Raw genomic sequence first — 21,110 nt, forward strand, 5'->3', positions numbered from 1 at the left:
CTGTGTTTGGTCTATTCCCAGTTTCGACTCAAAGTAGCATAGAGGTTTAATGTGTCACCTCAAAGCACATCATGTAACATGCAGATGACAGATTTTTGTTTTATGTAGATAGGTAAGTAGGTTACTGCTTTTACCACAGATCCTTTTGTTACTTGCAGTTGCATTGTAATCCTTCTAATATAGCATAGTGAGCTATGGAGGATGATAATTGACTCCTACACTACGTAACCCTCACTGTCTTATGTAGCACATTCTGTACATTGATTTACAAACTTGGATGATTTATTGTCAATATAATGCGTATGTATGTCAATCGCTCTGACACCCTGCCTTGGGATAAGTAGCGCTTTAAAACAAATAAAAAATAGTGGTATTTAAATGGTTATTTTGAGTAAATACTGGAACAGACCAACACACCTGACATTCTTACAACGTATGCATATCTCCTATAAACAGGGACTGAACAAAGTCAAAACCATGCCTTTCTTAAGTTAATGTGAAGTGCTTAGAAGCGGTGGGTGTGCCATTGTTTCCCCTGCACTGCATTTGCTTCTAGGTGTAAGATAGCTTCCAGCCTGGATACTCGAACAAAAGGAGGCCTGAGGGCTCCTTAAATTGAGCCTTTGTTATAGGCCCAGCTGGCATCTGAAATATGAAAGGCCCCGCACTGCCGCCGGTATGTTGTTGCGCGGATCGAAAGCCGACAACATGCAGGCGCTTCTGAATGTGTCCTGGTGTTTGAAAATTGCACCGGGAAGAGTTCAGCATTTTAAAGCGTGGTCCAACTTCTAGGCAGGATGGATGGTGTCCACCCTGTCAAAATAGTGGGTGGATGCAGTCCACCTACGTGTTCGCCCGACTTGTGCCCTGCCCCCATCCTTACAGATGGCCCACTTCTGCTTGCCCCAGTTCCCCAGTCATTCATTGTTTCCTGGTTTTAGCTTCTCTCCCGCTCACTTCTTGCTTCCTTTCACACCCTTGACCATTGCCCCGTCAACTGCTCCTGCCTCCAACCTTTTGCGTTTAGTGCTACAACAATGTTGCATGTCCCAGCCACACAAATGGCCAGGTTTTACTCCTAGTAACTATGGGTAGAGTGACTAAAAGTGGCTGAGGGATAAACTCTGTTTTTCTCTCTGCTCGGCCACCTGTGCTCTGTACAGCAGTAGCAAACATCACCCCCCCTTTGTAGCTTGCCCATCCAACTGCCTCCCTATGCTCAGTCTACTGAGGAACTTCAGAGCCCCCACCCTGGCTGAGGACCTCGCAAGGTGAATACAACCTTCCAAGGACGAAATATTAAATGCACTTGAAGTCACCAATAAAGAAACGCCTGTTCTTTAAAACCTTTGAGAAGAAATATTATGAAGCGCTATATAACAAACTAGCAGCCCGTCCCGACGTTGTCCGGGGGCAATCAGGCTTGCTTACAGCCTCCCTGCGCTCCTGTCCGCTAAACTTCACCTTTCCTCCCCGCGCGTGTCGGCTGCAGTCGGCCAAACCCAGGCCCCCAACCACCTCCTCAGCCCACCGCGGGCGCCTCTCACCTACCTCAGCCCACAGCGCAGTCGGCAAAAGTTCACCGCTCCTCCCCGAGGTCCTGTGTGCTAAACTCCGTTCTCCTGTCCGCCGCTCCTCCCCGCGCTCCTGTTCGCCACTCCTCCTCGCGCTCCTGTCCGCCGATCCTCCCCGGGCTCCTGATGATGTCATCACGCACGTTGTTAGCGCACACGGCCGGCGCTACTTCCAAGAGACTACTTTTTTTTTTAACGTATATTTTTTAAAGAACGTATATTTTTGGGTGGTATATAGCCTACGTCACTCTGCAGACCCTGACAATTCCAATGATGTATTGAGTGTTTGGATTGGCGCTGTGGTTCCCGAGTTTACCCGCCTCAAAGGTTCACAGTTCTCTCTTTATAATAGTAGTATAGATATAGATTAATCTATACAGTTAATAATTACTTATGTAAGCTTGCTTTCGAGTGTAGAGTGAGCTGATAAAAACAGCAAAGTTAAATGTTTCTACATTTGTAGAATATTCAACAGTACTTACTGTCATTTATCTTCATGGCCTCTTCTAACCCAGCACTAACAGACTTAACAATGTCACTGGGGTGCCCTCGGTTATTAACAGCAGCCTCCCATGTACACTCTAAGTGGCTTTGATTATTTTACTAAGTAACTGCTAGCCTGGTCACAATTTGCCAAATAAGGTGAGAGGGTGGTTGGCAGAGACGGTGACTCGTCAGAGTTACACTACATGGGCAAAATATGACCAAGTAGACTAGCCAGGAAGATAGCCGGTCCCCTGGTATTGAACTTTGCAGTTCAGCCACTAAAGCATACTACCGCTGTGCATGTTCCGCTTGGTCCGTCTGGATACACATTTGTACTTTGAGGTCTGGCCTGACAGTGCAGCTGTCGAGAGACCTTATGTGACCAATAGAAAAAGAGCTTTAAGAAACACTGCTTAAACAGGTGATATGACTCCGCGCAAAAGTTTATTTCACTTGAGTGCACATTTCAGATGGGCGGAAATTGTGTGCGGCCACTGGTGGGAAAAAGTTCTTGTATTACAACAACTGATATATATGACCACTGTTCCTCCTTTCTCAAAAGAAGGGTGCCGATACTTTCCGGTTGTGCAAAAATGTGCATTTGTTGTGTGTTTCCAATTTCCTGCCTTGACGCGTTTCGGCTGTCCTCACAGTGGTATTATTGTCGGAGGACGTTGACTCCTATATGCCAACACCCCTTTGGCCTGGACAAAGCGATGTCTTTGTGGACCTACGTGCCGCATTCGATTTGGTCCCAAGGGCAAAATTGTGGGAGGTAATGGCCGAGTTGGGAGTCCCTGGAGATATTCTTGAAATCCTAATCAGACTCCACAAAGATAACTACGCACGAGTTAGATGCGGGAAAGATGGCAAGCTGACCGATAGGTTCCCCGTTCGCAGAAGGGTGAGGCAGGGTTGTGTGCTGGCCCCGACCCTGTTTTGCCTCTTTGTGAACGGGGTGATAGAGCATCTGAGGAGGATTGCTAACATTGATGCACCAAAATTGAACGGCAGCAGGGTGCCTGCAATTATGTTTGCGGATGACACCCTGCTGCTGTCCAAATCACCTATGGGGCTGCAGAGGGTCCTGGACGGATTCCTGGGCTTTTGTAATGAAAGGGGGCTTGAAATCAACCCTGCAAAGACAAAATTTATGATTCTCAATCCTAAGGCCAACAATCGTCCAAATACCCGCCTGGGCACAACATGTCTGGAAAGGGTTCACACAATAGAATACCTTGGGATAACCCTAAACCAGAATTTAACATGGTCGGCCCATATAACAAAAGCTAGCATGAAACTATCGCAGAGGGCGGGAGGCATCACGAGAATTGCTAGGAAATCCCCACTCCGCCCTTTGGCACCTGCCATCCACATTTACAAAGCTCAGGCGGGGAATTATCTATGGAAGCGAGCTGTGGGGTTATACCCCGACACATACTATCCAAACCATAGAAAATAAATTCATCAGACAGCTGGCTGCCCTTCCCCCAAGTACTCCACTACTCCCACTGAGACTAGACCTGGCTCTGAGACCTATCACGGAAGAACTGGGCCTCAAACCCCTGACCTACTGGCGTCGCCTGTGGAGTAGCCAGGATCTTGCCAACTACAGAGCGGAGCTCCAGGAATTTCTTACTTTACCAAACGCCACTAAAATTCCTTGGCTAAAGTACATAAGGAGAATGTGTGTGACTCTTGGAGTGCCTGACTTATGGTCGGATCCAGAAAGCGCGTGCACAAGGATCTCCAGAAAAGCATTGTCTACTTTGTTTTACAACTACATGCTCCAAAAAACCCTGGATACCACTCGGGAGGGGTCCCTAACCGATCTCTTTATCAAAATCAAAGATTCGTACAGCCATGAATGTGTTTTGGATGGCATGACACCGGTGTTTACAAGGAAGATCTTTCTGCAATGGAGGTATGGGTCTCTCCCCCTAAGGTCATTTACAAAGGCTTGGGCAGGTGGATCAGAGACTGGGGCGTGCCCGGCATGTGCATACAAATCGGAGAATGACTTGCATGTGGTTCTGTTCTGTGGAGCCTACACTAGAATCAGGAGATATTGGCTGGTTCCTCACTTAAAAAATTTGATCTGACATTCCAATGCGACCCCCACCCAAATAATCAGTCCCCCTGCCGGGCACCCTCTCCCTCTAGTGGTTGCTGGTGTACAATAACATGCATAGCCGGATTTAAATAAAGGGACAACACTTCAGGTTTCCTGGATAATACAAATATTGTAACCTTCAATTAGTTTTTTTCAGCGGGGAAGTGACATTTTACTACTTAACCCTGCCACGTTCCACAATACTAATCTGAGCTGTTGATGGGATTCAGTGCTAGAGGGCTATGCAGCTCTTGAGCTGGCAGGGCAATTGTTTCTAGGAGCCTGGGACAATACTTGGGAGTTGGTGTTCGTACTGGGGTCCGACCCTCTAAAATAAGTCAGTAGACTGCCCTAATCTGCAGCAGGCAGGGGATCTGCCCCCTCGAACAGGCAGACTTCTGGGGGTCTAGTGGGGTAGCACTGGTGGTAGTGATAATGGGATGTGTAGGGAGAAGTCTAGCATGCTGGTACTCTTCTCCCAAGAGTCAGTTGTTGGTCTCTAATTGAGAACCTCTGGTTGTTCCACCCAAGGGTGGGAATACATTGGGATTTATCTGCTCTTGGGAAATATAACATTTGAATTGGATTAAGGAAGTGTAGGGGGAGCATGTTTGGTGTTCTAGAGCGAGGAGTTTTTTGGCCAGCTCTACCTCTTGGAGTGTAAGTTCGATACAATCAAAGGGCTGGTCGAGGGAAGTACATCTTCTGGCTCTTACAATGTCATCACGAATCACGAAGCGCCATCCCCTGACATGACAGATCCACTGGATTGCTGTATTGATTAATGCAACTTCCCCCTCAGGACCCGCTCTTCCACCAAGTTTGGGGACATTGACCATGTAGATTTTCCGTACAGGTGGGAACTAGTCATATTGACTGGAGCCTACCTTGTTCTTGCAGTGCTATCCCCAGTTGCAAATTATTACTTCTTACCCCAAGATGTTTGAAAGGTCTATTCTCTGCCATTGCATTAGGAGGATAGTTCGTTTGATTAGCATTGGGTTCAGGTAGTTCTTGTGTGTGTGTAATAGTAACAGGGTGTGGGTTAAGGCGCCTATTAAGGGGGGGGGTCGCATTTTGGAGTGCTGGCAAATGTTGGGTGGGTCCGGCATAAGTGGGTTGGTTGCCTACTCGCAGGGCGGACTCGGTAAGCAATGGAGCTCCTGGTCCATTCTGCAGTAATTGTTTAACTAATGTTGTGAGGCCATCTATCATGGATCTCATAGCTCCTAATTCTGCTCTGAGGTCGTTAATGAGTTCGTACGTACACACGGATTCTGACCATCTAAATTGGGTGCAGGTGTCATTTCGCTTAGCACGTCAGAAGGCTGGTGGGTAGTATCACCCTTCAGGTCATCGGTCACGTCCAGAAGGCGAATAAACCGGTTAGCACATTGAAGAGCGAGATCTGGCTGGTTTGTGGGGCAGCATATAGAAATAGGGGGTGGTGAATGGGCCCTCACAGTATGGAGTGCTACCCCCTGAGTGCTCTAGGACATCCTCTTGGATAACGATATCCTGAACATATCAGGGATAACTGGTGAGCCGCCAAGACTGGTGGTGCTGATAGAAGATTGACTGGCAGCATTGCATAGAGTAGTAGCTAGCTCTGCATCTAAAATGCCTTCACATTCGTTTAGCAGCCAATCGATGTGATCTAAGACGCACTTACTGCCTGGGCGCTTGGACAATTTTTTAACTTTTTTCTCCTTCCCTGCCAACCTGCCTCCAGCACTCTCCACTGCTTTCCTTTTCCCCATCCCAGGCCTCGGGTCTCAAGCCTCAAAGGACACAGTCCGGGACAGGGTAAAAATCGAGGGACCAAGCCTTATCCACAAGTTATAAACAAGTGGCTAGAAAGAATAACTAGAGTGCTTAGGCTAACAGAAGATTATGTGCCACCGAGGGATTTTAACCCTCCCCGAAAGGCAGATCAAGAGTACCAAACAAAAAGTCCCTTCAAAAATCTCAAGACTAAAAGATACTCAAGGAACCAAAATAAACCTCTCCCAAAAAGCAGATGGGAGCGCTTGAGAGGGAAATTAAAAACAGTTGATTGGGCAGGCCAAGGGAAGTGCTCAATGCCGGATAGCAGGTTGGAAGATGGCCAAATAAATAGTTGGGCTAGAAGGGCCAGACCCTGACCCTAGGCCAGCAAACAAACAAGCAAGAAAATTACAGTCCCTCGTGGAACAGTAGTCGGTCCGCGACAAATCGTCAGGAAGCCAGACACAAGTGGGGTGGCCCTGCCTCGTCCTGGCAAGGACGGGCCCGCCATTGGCACGGGCTTCCCCCAGGTGCGGCCCACACGCGTGTTATATTTCATATAGATACTCTAATATAGGCCCACGTAACATTGTGACCCTTCATCTATATTCTTCCCTACATTACACTTATAACGGTTTACAGGGACTGACCTTTTACCTAGAGAGGACACTGCATTCAGAACGCGGGTTTTCCCCAGTTCGAATCTCATACATAATGCATGAGGTTTCTTAGAACCACAGCAGGACTACCATCTCCTGTATAATATCTATGAATAAAGTTCATGCCAGATGTCATCCTTAGGCCGACACAGTAACATAGCAAGGTAGGATCCCTGGGGAGACCTATGGGTATATACACATCACATCTTGCTAAGATAGGCAGAGGAGACCAAGACTTCCCGGCCGACACACTGACCAGAGACGCTGAGGTTCCTGCATGCAGACACTCCAGCTCGCTGTGGTCTAACATCCCTCGCGGGGTGTCCAACTCGAGACCAGGACGGAGTCCCAAAGTCTCTCACTTCAGATAACTGAGTTGACTAAATCCTAGAGGGATTCTTGGCTTAACACACATGCTAGGTACATTTAGGTACATCTAGTTAGGAAGGCATCGTAGGAGTTCACATATTTTTATCATGTGTTTTATATACTCGTATGTATTCATGATTATTGTAAGATGGTAGAGCTATTCCATCCCTTTACCTTTTTAGTACTGCTAATCATTTATATCTTATACTGTCTAAGGGTTGTTGCAGCTCATCTATTCTACACCAGAATAACAACTGTTCAATAAATACTTATTGAAAACGCCCAGCCTGTTTATTCTGTGTATATCTCTGAGACAGACTCAGTGAACACAAGTGACTGAGCGAAAAGTAGTATATTGTTTCCACGGTCCTGAGGGATCAGGGTTGTCATGTTCGATGGTTGCCAAGAACTATTCTCTCCCCGGTAAGAGGAGATTCTAGTGGCACTGTGAGCTAGCTGATACAGAAGGTCAACATACCCGGTGGGGGTGTACAGAGTCAGTCTGACACTAAACCTACAGTGTATGCTGTGCAAACACGCAGATCCTGTATAATATTTTTATAGGAACTACACGACACGTGTTTCACACAGTGGGCCTCAGCGTGTTGCTTTGTGTGCCTCCTGGCACTGGCAGGTGAGCGGGGCAGTCTGGGAGCTGTGGTTTCGTGCCCAGCCGATCTTGAAAAGATTTGCGTCCTCTGGGCTGTTTGCCGTCCAGCGTTCCCTGGCTTTACTGGTGTTCTCCCTTCCCCTCTACCACCACTGCAGCATAAAGCACCGTAAACCGTTTTTTGCTGCCTGCCATGTCCAGCAGTCAGCACATTGTCACTTGGTCAGCTAAGGGCTTGGCAAATGTGTTCCAAAAGGAGCAAACAGAATCCACTAATTTGGCATACTGTAAGAACTGGCCAGCCCAAATTGTTCCTGTGCCTGTTTGAATGTAATAAAATTATAATTTAAATACTTCCTTGGGACAGCCTCCCTCCTGCCAAGCGTGGAAAGACACCTCGCGCTTCATATCCAGAAAAAGTTTAAGAATACGGAGGGGCAAATTGCCTGAAGACTTCTTTTGAAGACTTCGACCACCACCATATGCGACAGCCCTAACACCTGACGAATAAGACCTGGAGTGCAAATTGGGATTCTGCAGCCCATTATGAATAATTCTGGTAGAATTCCTCCAAAAGTCATACGAGTATGGAGCGGTTTCTTCTAGTTAGGGACATCCTCCGGCCAATGCACCACGTGCTGCAACTGTACCGCAGCAAGTACAGAAACAGATCCAAAAGACCAAGGCCTCCCTCCACCGATGGAAGTTTCAATATGTCTAACAACACTTGACTTTGTTTCCCTGCTTATACAAATGTATTCAACAAACTAATCTGCGGGTTGTCACCAGGGCCTCAGACACATTGTTTGCTAAAACTCATAGGCCCATGATTGAGAGGGGTAAGGTGTTCCAAAATGGTACAGAGTGCTTCAGTCCAGCCATCACTCTGCTTATGTTGCATGCATATTGGGCACAGCGTCACCCATACTCCTAGATATCTAAAGTTGCCGCCTACCCAGTTCAGTCCTACGCTTAATGGAAAATAGTCTTCAACGTGCCCTAAGCGACCACAGGGGACAGCAGAGATTTACCACAAATGGTATGTAAACCCATTGCTACTGCAAAATTCTCGGTCTTGCAGTAGTATTGAAACCAATCTTTGTGTATCTCCTAAAATGTACTAGTGTATCATTCGCATACATAAAGATCACATGAATCACGTTTCCCTCTCTAATACCCCATGGGTAAAATCTTTTCTGCAGACTATGTGCAAATGGCTCAAATGCCATTGCGAATATTAAAGATGATGATAGTGGGCACCCCTGTCTGGTTCCCTGTTACAGGAACCATGACTCAGACACAATGTTTCCCGTGCGTACTCTGGCCTAGGTCCCTTGTAAATTAATTGTACCCAACTTACATAGTATGGGCTAAACCCCGTACCTGTCAACACGGCCTACAGGAACTGCCATTCATTATGTCAAAGGCAAGTTCCAGATGCCACCACACATTGGATATCTGATGTTTCTATCACGTGCATCACATACAAGAATCTACATATGTAGAGAACAGGAGGAGCAGCTCCTAGTGCCAGCTCCCCCTGCGACAGTTCTCCTGTCCAGCTTGCCCGCAGTACGCTACCTGTCTACCTGCTGCCCTCTGTCTGTGTCTCCTATGCTCATTTCTTCCTTTGTTTTGCCTTCTTTGCTAATTTTGTCTGCCTTTTTAGGTTGTTTTTCTGCCCACCATTTTGCCTTTTCTGCCCTGTTTTGCTCTCTTCAGCCCTGTTTTGCCTTTCTTCCCTCTGTTTTTCCTGTGTTTCCCTCCTTCCGCCACCCAGCACCCCACTTCCCCCAAGGACCTACTTAATGGAGGCCGCAGAGTGACCAAATTGTGTAGGTCCTTGTGCCAGCTCCCCGTACGTTCTTCTGCCCAGTTTGTCTGCCCTTCCGCTACCCTCTGCTGCCTGTCTAACTGCTGCCCTCTGTTTGTGGTTCTGATTATTTCTTGATCCGTTTTGCTTTTATTGTGCTTGTTTTTTTGTCCCGTTTTACCTTTTTCTGCCCTCCGTTTTACCTTTTCTGCCCTCTTCTGCTCTGTTTTGCCTTTCTGCTCGTTGTTCTGCCCTTTGTTTTGCCTTTTCTGAACATTTTCTGCCTTGTTTTGCTCTTTTCTGCCCTGTTTTGCCTTTTTCTGCACCCTGTTTTGCCTTTTTCAGCTTGTTTTTCTGCCCCATGTTTTGCCTTTTTCTATCGGTTTTTCTGCCCATTGTTTTGCCTTTTCTGCTTGTTATCTGCCCTCTGGCCTTTTCTGCGCTATATTTATCCCTCTTCTGTCGTTATGCTTTTCTGCTTCTGCCCTCTGTTTTGCCTTCTCTGCTCCTTTCTTCCCTCTTCACACCATTTCCTCAAGACCTGGCTTTTTGACGAAGACCCCGCACCCCAGTGCCCAGATATCCCTCCCGGGGGTGACAGTGCTACACTATACAAAGGCTGATTGATGTTATATTCAGTATTCCTACCGGAATGTACCTACGTCTAATCAGATGGGTTCAGGGAACCCACAGTCCCAAAAAGTCTATTGGCAAGGGCATCACTTAACATTTTCACATCAGTATTGAGCATATTCATCAACAGAACCAGCAGCTTTTCCACAGGATATATGTACTAAGATTATATTTTCATCCTCCCTATGCTTTTAAACTTTTAACTGTGAATTGGTTTGTATATGTGAACAATGGACATTATTAAATTGAATTGAATTATAATAAACAGCCATTTTTCACAGCACATAGACAGTCACATATGGTTTTATGTATTGATAATCTATATGGAGTATTCTATTTAGTGCACTCTGACTGGCCTATTAATATATACTGACGATTTATGTATATAAAGTGGGAGCACAAAAGCTAGTCCTTCTTTGTTTAAGGCAAAAGCAGTCACAACCTTGTTAGGTGTTGTCTCCATTTCTGTGTCTAGCATGACAACTTGTGGATTTTCCAACCCCAGTCTGTCTTCCTGGTCACCACAGCCATAGTACAATCTTCTTGGATAATCACCCTAGAAGGTGTCATTAGAATCGTCTCTGCTTCTCTGGAAGGGCCACCGCCTTTGTCCAATTAGGTCTTTTGACTGCGGGCACAGCCACCCCCGCGAGCGGGAGCCCCACTTCCCCTTGGCAGCCATATCTTGTCCCACATTTCAAGCCAGTTCCACACCACGTCTCGCTGCTCAAAGAAATTACTATCCCCCTGCGCAATGACTCAGATGTACTGGGAACAGGAGCATATATTTCAGGTTTAACACCCAAAGCTTCTGTTTTACTTTCAAAAAGGATTTGCTTTGTAGCTGAACTTTCCTAATGTAGTCTTGCTAGAGTGCAATAGTATGGTTTTCAAAGGTAAGGGCCACAGCGGGACAGAAAGCTCCGAGTATGCATTCTTTGTCCCTATGATTAAGGATGTGGATTATCAGAGCCCGAGGAGGTGACTCCGGCGGAGGCCTCTCCAGCCAGTGTCTATGAGCTCTCTCTACTGTAAACCAGTATGACAGCTCAGGGGGCTCCAGTGGGCTCCTCAGTCATCGTCCCATGTGGCAACGGTCCCTGGTCATCCATCTATCTTGTGGACCTCTGCGGAGAGTGTACTGCCTGATCGTGTTCTGTTGCAGATTCACCATCTTGTCTTTCACCATCGCACAAGCCCCTCTGCTCCCCCAGGGAAACTTACCAAAATAGATTACAAGGGCGTTCCGAGTCTTTAAAGGGCGATGCAACTAGGTCATCCCTCTTCAATCCAGCGTGTGTAAGAAGGCCCCTCAATAAGTCCATGCACTCCTCCCCATGGGTTGCAATACTCCAGAAAGCGTTCTGTACAGCCTATGCTCAGGAGGGGGGCCGCGGTTGAGAGCACCACCATTCGTGTGCACCCTGGAGCTACTCCGAGCGCAGTTCTCCACTCCCAGGTATGTTACATCTCTAGGCCTAACCTGTGAACCCTACAGTCTCACTTTCTCATCCAACAGGGCTCATCAGTGCTGCAATTCTTTCAAACTTAGGCCAGGTGCCCACCCAACCAGTCCAACATTCTCCTCATTGCATCCAGGGGACTGGCTCACATTAGCTACCAGGAACATAGCTTATGTTCGTCACATGCAGCAGAGAGCACAAAAGGCTGCATGGTGGATCACAGCAGCCAACATCCTGATCCAGGGGAAGTCCAAAGAGGAGCACCATTCTCCCTCTCCAGCAAGGACCTGCCGTCCAGGAACTCTCTCAAAGCTGGTCGATCAGCAGGTCCAAGCCTTCAGGCCACCAGACAGAAGCAGTGCTAGCTGTGCACGGGCTGGCCACAGCAAGTCGGCATGGCCCGGTAAAAATGACTGCCAGTGTAGTGGCACAGGAGGCTAGCAGTGTCTCTCTGCACTCCAAGCGGGCTCCGATCACTCAACACCTTGTAAGGAGCGTGGTCTGCAGGCAATTGGCTGCAGGACTGTCTCTGTGGAGGACAGAGCACTCATGTCCTGTTGGCATCTTCCATAGCCATGCCACTGTCTGACAGATGTTTAAACTGCTAACTTGACTTTGCCATTTAAACCAATGGCACTGCCTAGACTCTTTTTTTTTTACTGTTTTTGAGTCACACCTAAGGCAGGTCCACTGAGCCCTAAAGTAGGGGTGTATTATATTATGAAGATCAACATGTTTTTTATTAAATGTACATGTCCTGACAACTGGCATTGTCGTTTGTTAATGTGGAAAGGTGAATATGAAGTTACATGTTGATAACTCAGCAGTGCTAACTTCCAAATAGTACTACTAAACATGGTACTTCAAGGTATCAAACAAATCGTTACATTAAGCCCAACTTGTTGTCCAAGTCCACTTTAATGTAACTTTTTTTACATTACATTGATGTCCAAAAGTTCCAGTAGCAGTTTATAGTTGCACACAAGCTGCTGTCCTCGAGACAGCCTTCTGCCCTCCAGGTGAGAGTAGAGAATGACTCTCCACAAGAGGAACAAAGTACCTGCCGAGGGATGATGTGTGACCTCTTCCTAGCAGAATGTGAGCCCAAAAGGCGAGGTTCAAAGGGGAAGAAGGGCAAATGGTAGTCTCACACAAAAGAGGGGCTGCTCTTTTTTAGCAAACGGGCTGGCAACTTGGGCAGAGAGAGAAGCTGTGATGAAACTGTTTTTTCAAGGGGAGTGTAGCCCCAGATAGCCACACCTTTGGGTTGGGCTACGAAGCTCCACACACCGAGAAAAGGGTTCTGCCTTTTTGGGAGTGAGCAGAATAGTGCATTCTGGTCTAGCTAGTGGAGACACTTCACAGGGCGTCAAGTGGGAGGGGATCTGGTAGCCCATTAGCTAGTTAATTGTTATGTTCCACTTTGAGGGAAAGGATGAGTGGGAGTACATGTTTGGTGACTTACTGAGTGTCTAACCTCAATCACTGATCCACAAAGTTATAAGCCAGGCCTATTGACACTGCCAAAGCTGGTTAAAAGTGTAAGGGAGGAAAAAAACAAGTCAAGTTGGATTGCAAGAGCATCAAACCGTAGAATAAACAGCAGCCGCTGCTGGAGGGACTGGAGAAAGAAAATCTCATTATGGTGCTGTGAAACTACTTTTCAGCCCCCTAATAAAGAAAGGAGAAAATAAGGTATCAGGCTCACATAAGGACTAAGAGATCTTCCATGGTCCATTTATGCAACAAAAAAAAGGGGGAATTAGAAGGAATTAGTCTCATACCACATATGTTATTGTAACTCTGGTTCTTTAAGAACAAAAGCATGGATTAAGTTTTAAGCCGCAAACTAGGGCACTCCAAGAATTCCTCATGTGCCTACGTAGGCTTAAGAAAACAAAACACAATAACATTTCAGCAAAAGTATTTTCTTGCTATCCAGGCCTCCGTATAAGTGCAAGGTCAACACTGCCCCCTCAGCCTCCACCCCAGTTATTCTTTCACACACTGGCAGCATTCACTGCCCTACCTGAAGCAACACTCGCCGCACATCCGCGTCACTGTAATCTGGGCTCAGCTGCCCAAGGACTAACTCTGCAGACAACCGCTGTCCAACAAAGTTTGTGACTCGAGTACCATTGTAGCCGTTGAAGACGCCGTAGAGGAACACACGGTCGTCACTTCTGTTGAAGGAGAGAGACAAATGCAACACCAGTCAGCAACACTAATACCTTTAAGACACAGCAAAATGAGGCACTTAAGAAGGGTTCAAGCTGAGGAAGGAGCGTGGGGAGATGGTCAAGGATGGAAGGTGGGGGAAGAAGGAAGGAGAGGGTATTATTGAAGGAAACATTCCTTGGGCAAGGGCTGGGTGTTAGGAAAGGTGTATGGGTGTGGGATCCTAGGTAAGGAATGAGAGAAGAGGCTCTTGGGGGATGGGATGGGATGGGCAGGCTGGTATTTGGGAGAAATGAAATAGAGTGACTACCAAGGAGGTTTGAAAGATAGGCTCGGCTAGGATAGTAGTCAGAGGTATGGAGAGAAACAGTGTGCTGGTTGAGTTAGGTGGTAAAGGGGTTCTTATGACAGAAGGAGGACAAAAATAAGGAGTGATGATGCTAGATGAGGATGGAGCTGAAAAGCCTCCCTATGCTGTTACCGCTGGGCAGAGATACCAGTAGCTGGAGGCAAGAACGCCCTCTTATTTTTGTCTCGTAGCTCCTCTGTTATACAACGCTGCAAGTTAACTTCAATGCCATTACGAAGGTTGATAATACCCACATTGGAGGGTATTTGGATTTGAAGCGGAAAAGTTATCTAAACTTATATATATATATATATAAAAATATATATGAGGTCTCCGCATTTATTGCTGAAAAACACAAATGTAGCAACATATAAACTAGTGCTTCTCACCGGCATTTTATAATATCGATAGGAGAGGAATATATTTTGTTGCGGTCCTGAAGAAGGTGGTTTTATCATATACAATCCATCGAAAAGCATCGAGGCCTGGAGTTTGTTAAATTTGTGGAATATAATAACACATTTCGAAAAGAAATTGTTTTCTGCAATGTGCTGTTTTTATGAATCCCTACAAATTAACTTGATTCTATGACAAATGTGATTGTCTTATTTGTTGTCTCTCCCTTTATCTGTATTTGTGTAGATTGTAGGTATATGTTTTGTTATTAACGTTGTCTCATTTTAATAGACGCATTGGAAAAAGAATAATATTTTCTATTAAAAAGCCTGGAGATATAAATATTTCAGTATTCTGTGGAGTTCTCAGCTCTTTCAAGACTGGGTGAATGTATATGAAGAGAATGGATGTATGCAGGGTAATTTGAAAGACGAGCGACCTCAAAGGGTATTATAACTTTGACTGTTTTTTAACTAACCCTTTGTGGCAGCCTGTGTATGTGTGACTATGTGCAGTATTTATTTATGTATTTAATTAATTGTTGGCTTGTGACGGATACCCAACTCTTAGTACCAAGCCCCATGGTCTTTTTTCATCTCTTTCCATCTGCCTGAGCTGACGCTTAGCGCAAACTCTTCTTTCTTCAAAGTGGCCATAGCCTGCTGTCCCGGCCTGTTGGAGGGGGGGGGGGGGGTGAGGTAGGCTCAGCCATCTTCCTGTGGTGGCAGAGTGTGACAGAACCACCGTAAACAAATCAGCTTCATCTCATCCTACTAGGTTGCCCTCCTATATGATACCTCAACCTTGTGGTCCATTAGGGTATATTAGTGAGGGCTAATTAGGGGGTACGGGAGTGGGCAAACCATCCACCGGGAATAGCACCCGGCAAACCAATTCTTTGCAACAGCATCCCATTTTCAACATTGGAATGGTAAGCATGTATTGGAATGTGTGGGTTAAGGGGTAAGGAGGAGCAATGGAGAAGTGGCTAAGTCAGATGAACAGAAGTGTATTCTGGGTCATTTGGCTATCTTTTTTTAGCGTTCTGCCAGGGAGACCCAAGGTGTTAGGTGATAATCGGAGTGATTCATCTGGGATCGTGCAGTTGTCAGGATTCCTATGGGGGGAGGGGGGGTCCATGTTGCTAAAGCGTGCAACCAGAATGCACAATTGTAGGGGTGCTGGGAGAAGCCAAGGTGCGTGTTGGGACTACCAAGGTATTGGTGATAGGTTAGGAACTAAGCATGTGTGGTCTTTCTAGACTCTAGGGTCTTAGGGGAATTCACGAGGGTGTGTTAGGATATTAGTGACATGCAGGATCCTAGCAGGATGCTGATAAGGACGGTAACCAAGGTAGGTAGGTAATTATTATCCCAGGAATGCTGGGAACTAAGAGAAATAGCAAATATGTGCTGATGTTAAGTGGTGCTAGTTCTAGGGGAATTTCAGGAGGATATGGTGGGTAAGTGGTTTTCCAGAAAGGCTGAAATATAGATGAATACCAGGGCAATGTAGGAACTTTAGGGGGCACCCCAGGATACTGTGATGTTAGCAAAATGCCAGAGGATTCTGAAGTGATAAGTGGATCCCAAAATGTTCACATACTGCCACTTGGATGTTATGAAGATCCCAGGGGTATGCCACTAGGTGGAGGACACCAATGTATTATGGAGTGGCAGGGTGCTAGGGACATTTCAACGGGATACCAGAGTGTTATTGGAGGCAGAAGGGAAGCAAGGACTTTCGGGATGTTAAAAGCATGGTGCTGAGTTATACTATTGTGAAAGGGGGTGTCTCACTGTTGTGATCTCAGTAGGATATTAATATGCTGTTTTTTTTGGGAGGAATTATCAGATGTACCTGCACCCAACTGCTAGGAATAAAACTGGTAGTAGCCCAGAAATATGACAGAATCATATGCCTCAGTTGTAGCAACCACCCTAACACCCCCCCGTTAATCCAGCAAGTATATCTGTGTGACAATCCCACTCACCACATGAAATCAGCCGTTTTGGGCCTTAAAGGAATAAGCCAGCATCCTTATAAAGCAAAACCAAAGGGGATGATGGACGGAGTGTTGAACATTGCAAGCACTCACCCCAGTCAACTGATCTGGTCCAAGGATGCTTGTTTCCAGTCCAGGGAAGACATGGCTTGGCAGTTCGGGCTGGACTGTTCCCATGAGGCACAGGATCAGAATGATTTGCATATAGCCATGTCTGAACTGGGGTGGCGGAGTGAGCTAAAGAATGATGATGCATTAAACCCAGATCAGTTGACTGGGGGCGAGTGAGTGCAATGTTCAACACTCCGTCCATCAGCCCCTTTGGTTTTGCAGCATCATTATAAAGGCTGGGGTTTTCTTCATGTTAGATTGACCATCTTTCAGTGCTGAATGTTTACAGTGATTTCCCCCTAATGTACATCAGTTGCAGGCAAAATTCTCCTGCCCTCATGTGATGTAGTCAGCTCACGGGAGGCTTGCCAAAGCGTAGCCATTTCATAAACTGACATCTCCAATTTTGAAGTGCTCACAGATATTAATACAGGGTGCCAAAGTTTTCAGTGCTCCTCACCTTGATGCAGACTACTTCTAGGAGGGGTGCAGGGATGTAAACAGAAACAGCAGCAAATGTAGTATGACATGTGTGGTAGAAAGAAATAGGGTGCATGGTGCAAGACAATGCATTGCCCTCTCTGTACTAGTGCCTAAAGACAACTGGTATTGTAACAGGTGTTATGCATGCCACAGTGATAACTCACCTGAACTTGAGCCAATTATCCTCGAATGGGTGTTCCTCTTTGTCTTGGCCCTCACTAGTGTAGGAACAGTTGGGGGCTGAGCCCACACCAGAGAGCTGGCAGGGTGGCAAATCATCTGTCCAGCTTGGTTGCTGCTCCTGCAGAAAACGAGAATCAGAAACTTCGAATAAATCACTGAAGTACAGAGGGGGAAAGGGCTTGCCTGGGGCGTCACACGCAATGGTGGGGGGATGGAGGGGCAACATCATGTAAAGGGTGGGAACAGAATTACAATTAAGCTATTTGCTTGTCTCTGTTGAGGGTTCTCATTACACAAGATTCATCTGAGTTCCACCTTCCTGCAAAGCTCTTTAACTCCTAGAGTAGGGCACTCCAACCTTTTGTGTAATAAGAGCTACTTATGTTCAATCGAAAACGTTGTGAGCTGCTATTATTATTAGGGTTATAATAGTGACCACATCAGACAAGATTACATTATTGGCCACCATTAGGCCTGCGTGGAGTCTGCGGAGTTCCGCAAAAAACTCCACCACGCTACGTGGAGTTCGGCAAGCGGCGAAGTGAGTTAGGTCGCGCTGAATTTTAGCGCCGGGTGTCTGTCCCACGCTGGAATATCACCACGAACAGCACCATGTAGAGGGCAAGAGGGCGCTGCTCCTTCCTGCCGCTCGAGTAGATGTTCTACTCGAGCTGCAGCTTCCTCAACGTGAACAGAAGTTTTCTCAATGCGAGCGGTAGCTGCCAATTGCGCCCACCCGCATGGAGAAATCTCACCAGGAGGTGGTCTGGAGTAATATTTTCCTTGCCCGCCCGAGCAAGGAAAAAAACCTCTGCTCCGCTACGCAAGGCAGAGTTTTTCAGGAACTCTGCACTACAAGGAGCAGGGAAAACTCTGCAAACTCTGCGAGCAGATCGGACTTTCACACCCAGACCTAACCTCCATATGCAAGATTACCAGCTGTGATCACCTCATCAGGTAGCATTGCCAGCAGCAATGTAAAAAAGGCTTTGTCAATTTGGAATGCCTCTTTGTAGGTAATACATGTCCGTCATGGCCGAGGTTCCCCTGGCATGAAAGTAATAATATTAGTAATAGGTCTCCCCATATGATTTATCACTCAAAAATCAGCTTTCATATATTTTAGAAATTCAGCCATTTTGTCTCCAAACATCAGCTTATGAGTGCTGAAAAGGCATACTTTTTTGTCTTGTATACACAATGTTGGCATCTGCCCATCTATTCAACCAAGCAGAAGCTTCCAATTTAGTAGGCTGGAATAAATAGAGGAGAGCTTCATACAGGTATCTGGAGAGCTACCAGTAGCTCACGAGCTACTTGTTGGAGAAGCCTGTCCTAGAGGTATCTGTGAAGAGCCCAGCCACTGCTGTTCTTTGCAAAGTCTCACTACAGCAATACAATGTGAAGAGGGTGCCATCTTGTTTTCCTTTACTCCAAATCTCCAGAGCACTGTGAGAGGACCGTAGTCCCTACTTATTTTTCTTCAAGGCCTCCGAGACGTCTAAAGTCCCTCTTTTCTTCAACACATGGGCTTTTGTCTCCACCCGTTATGGTTTTTGAGACAGAAGTTCATACTTGGAGGGTAACAAAATGTTGCTGTGATGTCTGCCATGCAATTCATTTTTTTTTTTGCAAGTCACTCCATGCCATTTAATTACGTTATATATACACTAATCCATCAAGCCTAATACAGAATCCATTTTTATTTAGGTTAACAGAGCAAGCTGTCTTGATGCAAAACACCTACTGTAAACTAATGTAGGGGTTAAAGCCCACCCATTGCCTATCATTGGTTGCAGGGCACAAGTCGTAAAATAAAGAAGTGGGGGGACGCTGTCACCGGAAGTGACGTCACGACAGGAATTGACGTCACGAAAGGTGCTGAGCCCCTCGTCTCAGAGAGGCCAAAGAGTGAAGTCCAGCTGTTTGGCAGGGGGGACAGCATCCCCCCGGTAAAATCAGTGGGGGGACGCCGTCCACCCGCGTGGTTCCCCAACTCGAGCCCTGATTGGTTGGCTTTATTGTCACCTTCATTTGCTTGCTTCTTATTCTATGGCTTGCCTGGTCCATCTTGAGTTTATACCTTATCTGGAGCACAGCCTCTTTATTTTTATCCTTCCACTGCTTACATTTAGGGAAATACTTTTTTCCTTTTGCTTTAGCACTCCATCAGAAAGCATCTGCTTTCCACTAATCTCCCTCATGTTTCTTTCCCCAACCAAGGGCTCCTTGTTGCTCCGTCTTTACCATGCGCTTCTCCCTCCTCGCACTGCTCTTTCGTCTATATGCTTTTCTCCTCTTGCCCACTGTGTTGCTGTCTCTCCTGCATACTTCTACCCCTGCTCGAGTTGCTCTCTCCCTGGTGTCCTTGCCAACTCCTCTGATGCTCATCTCCAACCCACTCCCCTACTGTCCCATACCTTCACCATTCTTTTATAAATACTTTTCTTTTCTTTTACAGCCAGGCAGCAAATGGTTGCCGACAAAAGCACTTTCGCATACATACGTCTTTTTTGTAATTGACCAATCTAAGGGGTACCCGCCATCTTTGATTGATAAAAAAAGAAATCTAAGTAAATAGTGCCCATGTCATTTTATAGGCGCATGTTTGTCTAAAGAATGATGTCTCCATCAACATTGGCTGCACTATTGTGCCTTTTGTGGGGAAGGGGGGGGGGGGGTGATACAGAGCTGCGGCGCAGTGGCTAGAGTGGCTGACTCCAGGTTGTGGGACTCACAGTTCGATCCCCGGGGACTGTGGCAGGTCAACATCATGTGGCCATGGACAACAGCTCACTTAATATCCCCAACGGCCTCCAGCGCCTTGAGACCCTTAGGGGTGATTAGTTCAAGCTTTACAAATACTGACTTTATTAATTTATACAATACAGCACCAGAAAAATACAATCGCAAAGGCAAGACCTTCATGCTTTGCCAGCGCGTATTTCATACCTATTTTTTCTGGTGCAGATCTAACCTGGAGGGCATAGAATCACTTTAAGTGAGCAACGAACCGACCCAACCCTTTCAGATTACAGACAGACTGAGTTACAATAATATTTTTTTTGAGGTACAGCCATACGTGAAATGAGGAAATACATACCCTGTCATATCCGTTATACTAACATTATATACATATGTGCATGTCTTTAAACACATGTTTTCACGTTGTTTTAAATAGATAGGTGCTGTCAGGTAGGGTGTATCGGTACTTCAATTATTTTTAAAGGTGGAGGGTATGGGTACCTGCACGCCTCAGCAGGATGTAAATGCTTCTAATGGGAGCGGACCTTTTCCGGAGAAAACAACCCGGTACTCAGATATTATGAGTGCCAGAACTTCATTATTTCTATCTCAAACACGGGTTTTGAACGGCAGCAATCTTAGCATGGCCTTCAATCTCTAGAGCAATTTGACGATGCTAGGGTTTCCACGGGCCACTCTGCAGATGCCATGGGTGCACCGAGTCAGCTGCGTTTTAGAGCCAACTTGCTTAAAATGGAAAAAGTCAAACTTGAAGCCTTTTTATGCAAAGTGAACTTGTAAAATATATATTACGTCTGGATAAAAAAAAAAAACTAAAGCACATGGTATCAGCTGCTAAGTGACACATAGATTTCCCCTCTTCGAAATCGCCTATGGGGAGGCAACTCCCGTCCTACCCTCTCTGTAACTCACCCCCAAACCCCGTACCTCACACAATTACAGGTCTTACTGAGGTGGTGGTTGCTACCCTCTAGCGCCCTTTTATAAAAGTCCCACAACAAGGCTACCCCCGACGCCTTACCACCCCCATCCCAATGTCCAGAAGCCGCAGATCCCTCTGCCTTATGTGCAGAGACACCACCAAATCACCGCAACTAGACAGTATCAGCTAATGGGTCTGCGACTCGTCCGAGACATATTTTGCAGCCCCCT

The 21,110-nt window shown here is 46.3% G+C and overlaps 1 protein-coding gene across 2 annotated transcripts in view; it reads right to left on the reverse strand.

Annotated features, from left to right (window-relative positions):
• The window catches only part of TAB1 (TGF-beta activated kinase 1 (MAP3K7) binding protein 1), a 183,353-nt gene that overhangs the window by 162,007 nt on the left and 236 nt on the right, over positions 1-21,110 (reverse strand). For both annotated transcript variants that reach the window (XM_078683463.1, XM_078683459.1), the window contains exons 2-3: positions 17,174-17,310; positions 13,517-13,670 (exon numbers count right to left, since the gene is read on the reverse strand). In XM_078683463.1, coding sequence (XP_078539589.1) covers positions 13,517-13,670; positions 17,174-17,310 — 291 coding nt within the window. The remainder of the gene's footprint in view (positions 1-13,516; positions 13,671-17,173; positions 17,311-21,110) is intronic.

Source organism: Lissotriton helveticus, chromosome 1_1 (assembly GCF_964261635.1).
Source record: "Lissotriton helveticus chromosome 1_1, aLisHel1.1, whole genome shotgun sequence".
Classification (NCBI taxonomy): Eukaryota; Metazoa; Chordata; class Amphibia; order Caudata; family Salamandridae; genus Lissotriton; species Lissotriton helveticus.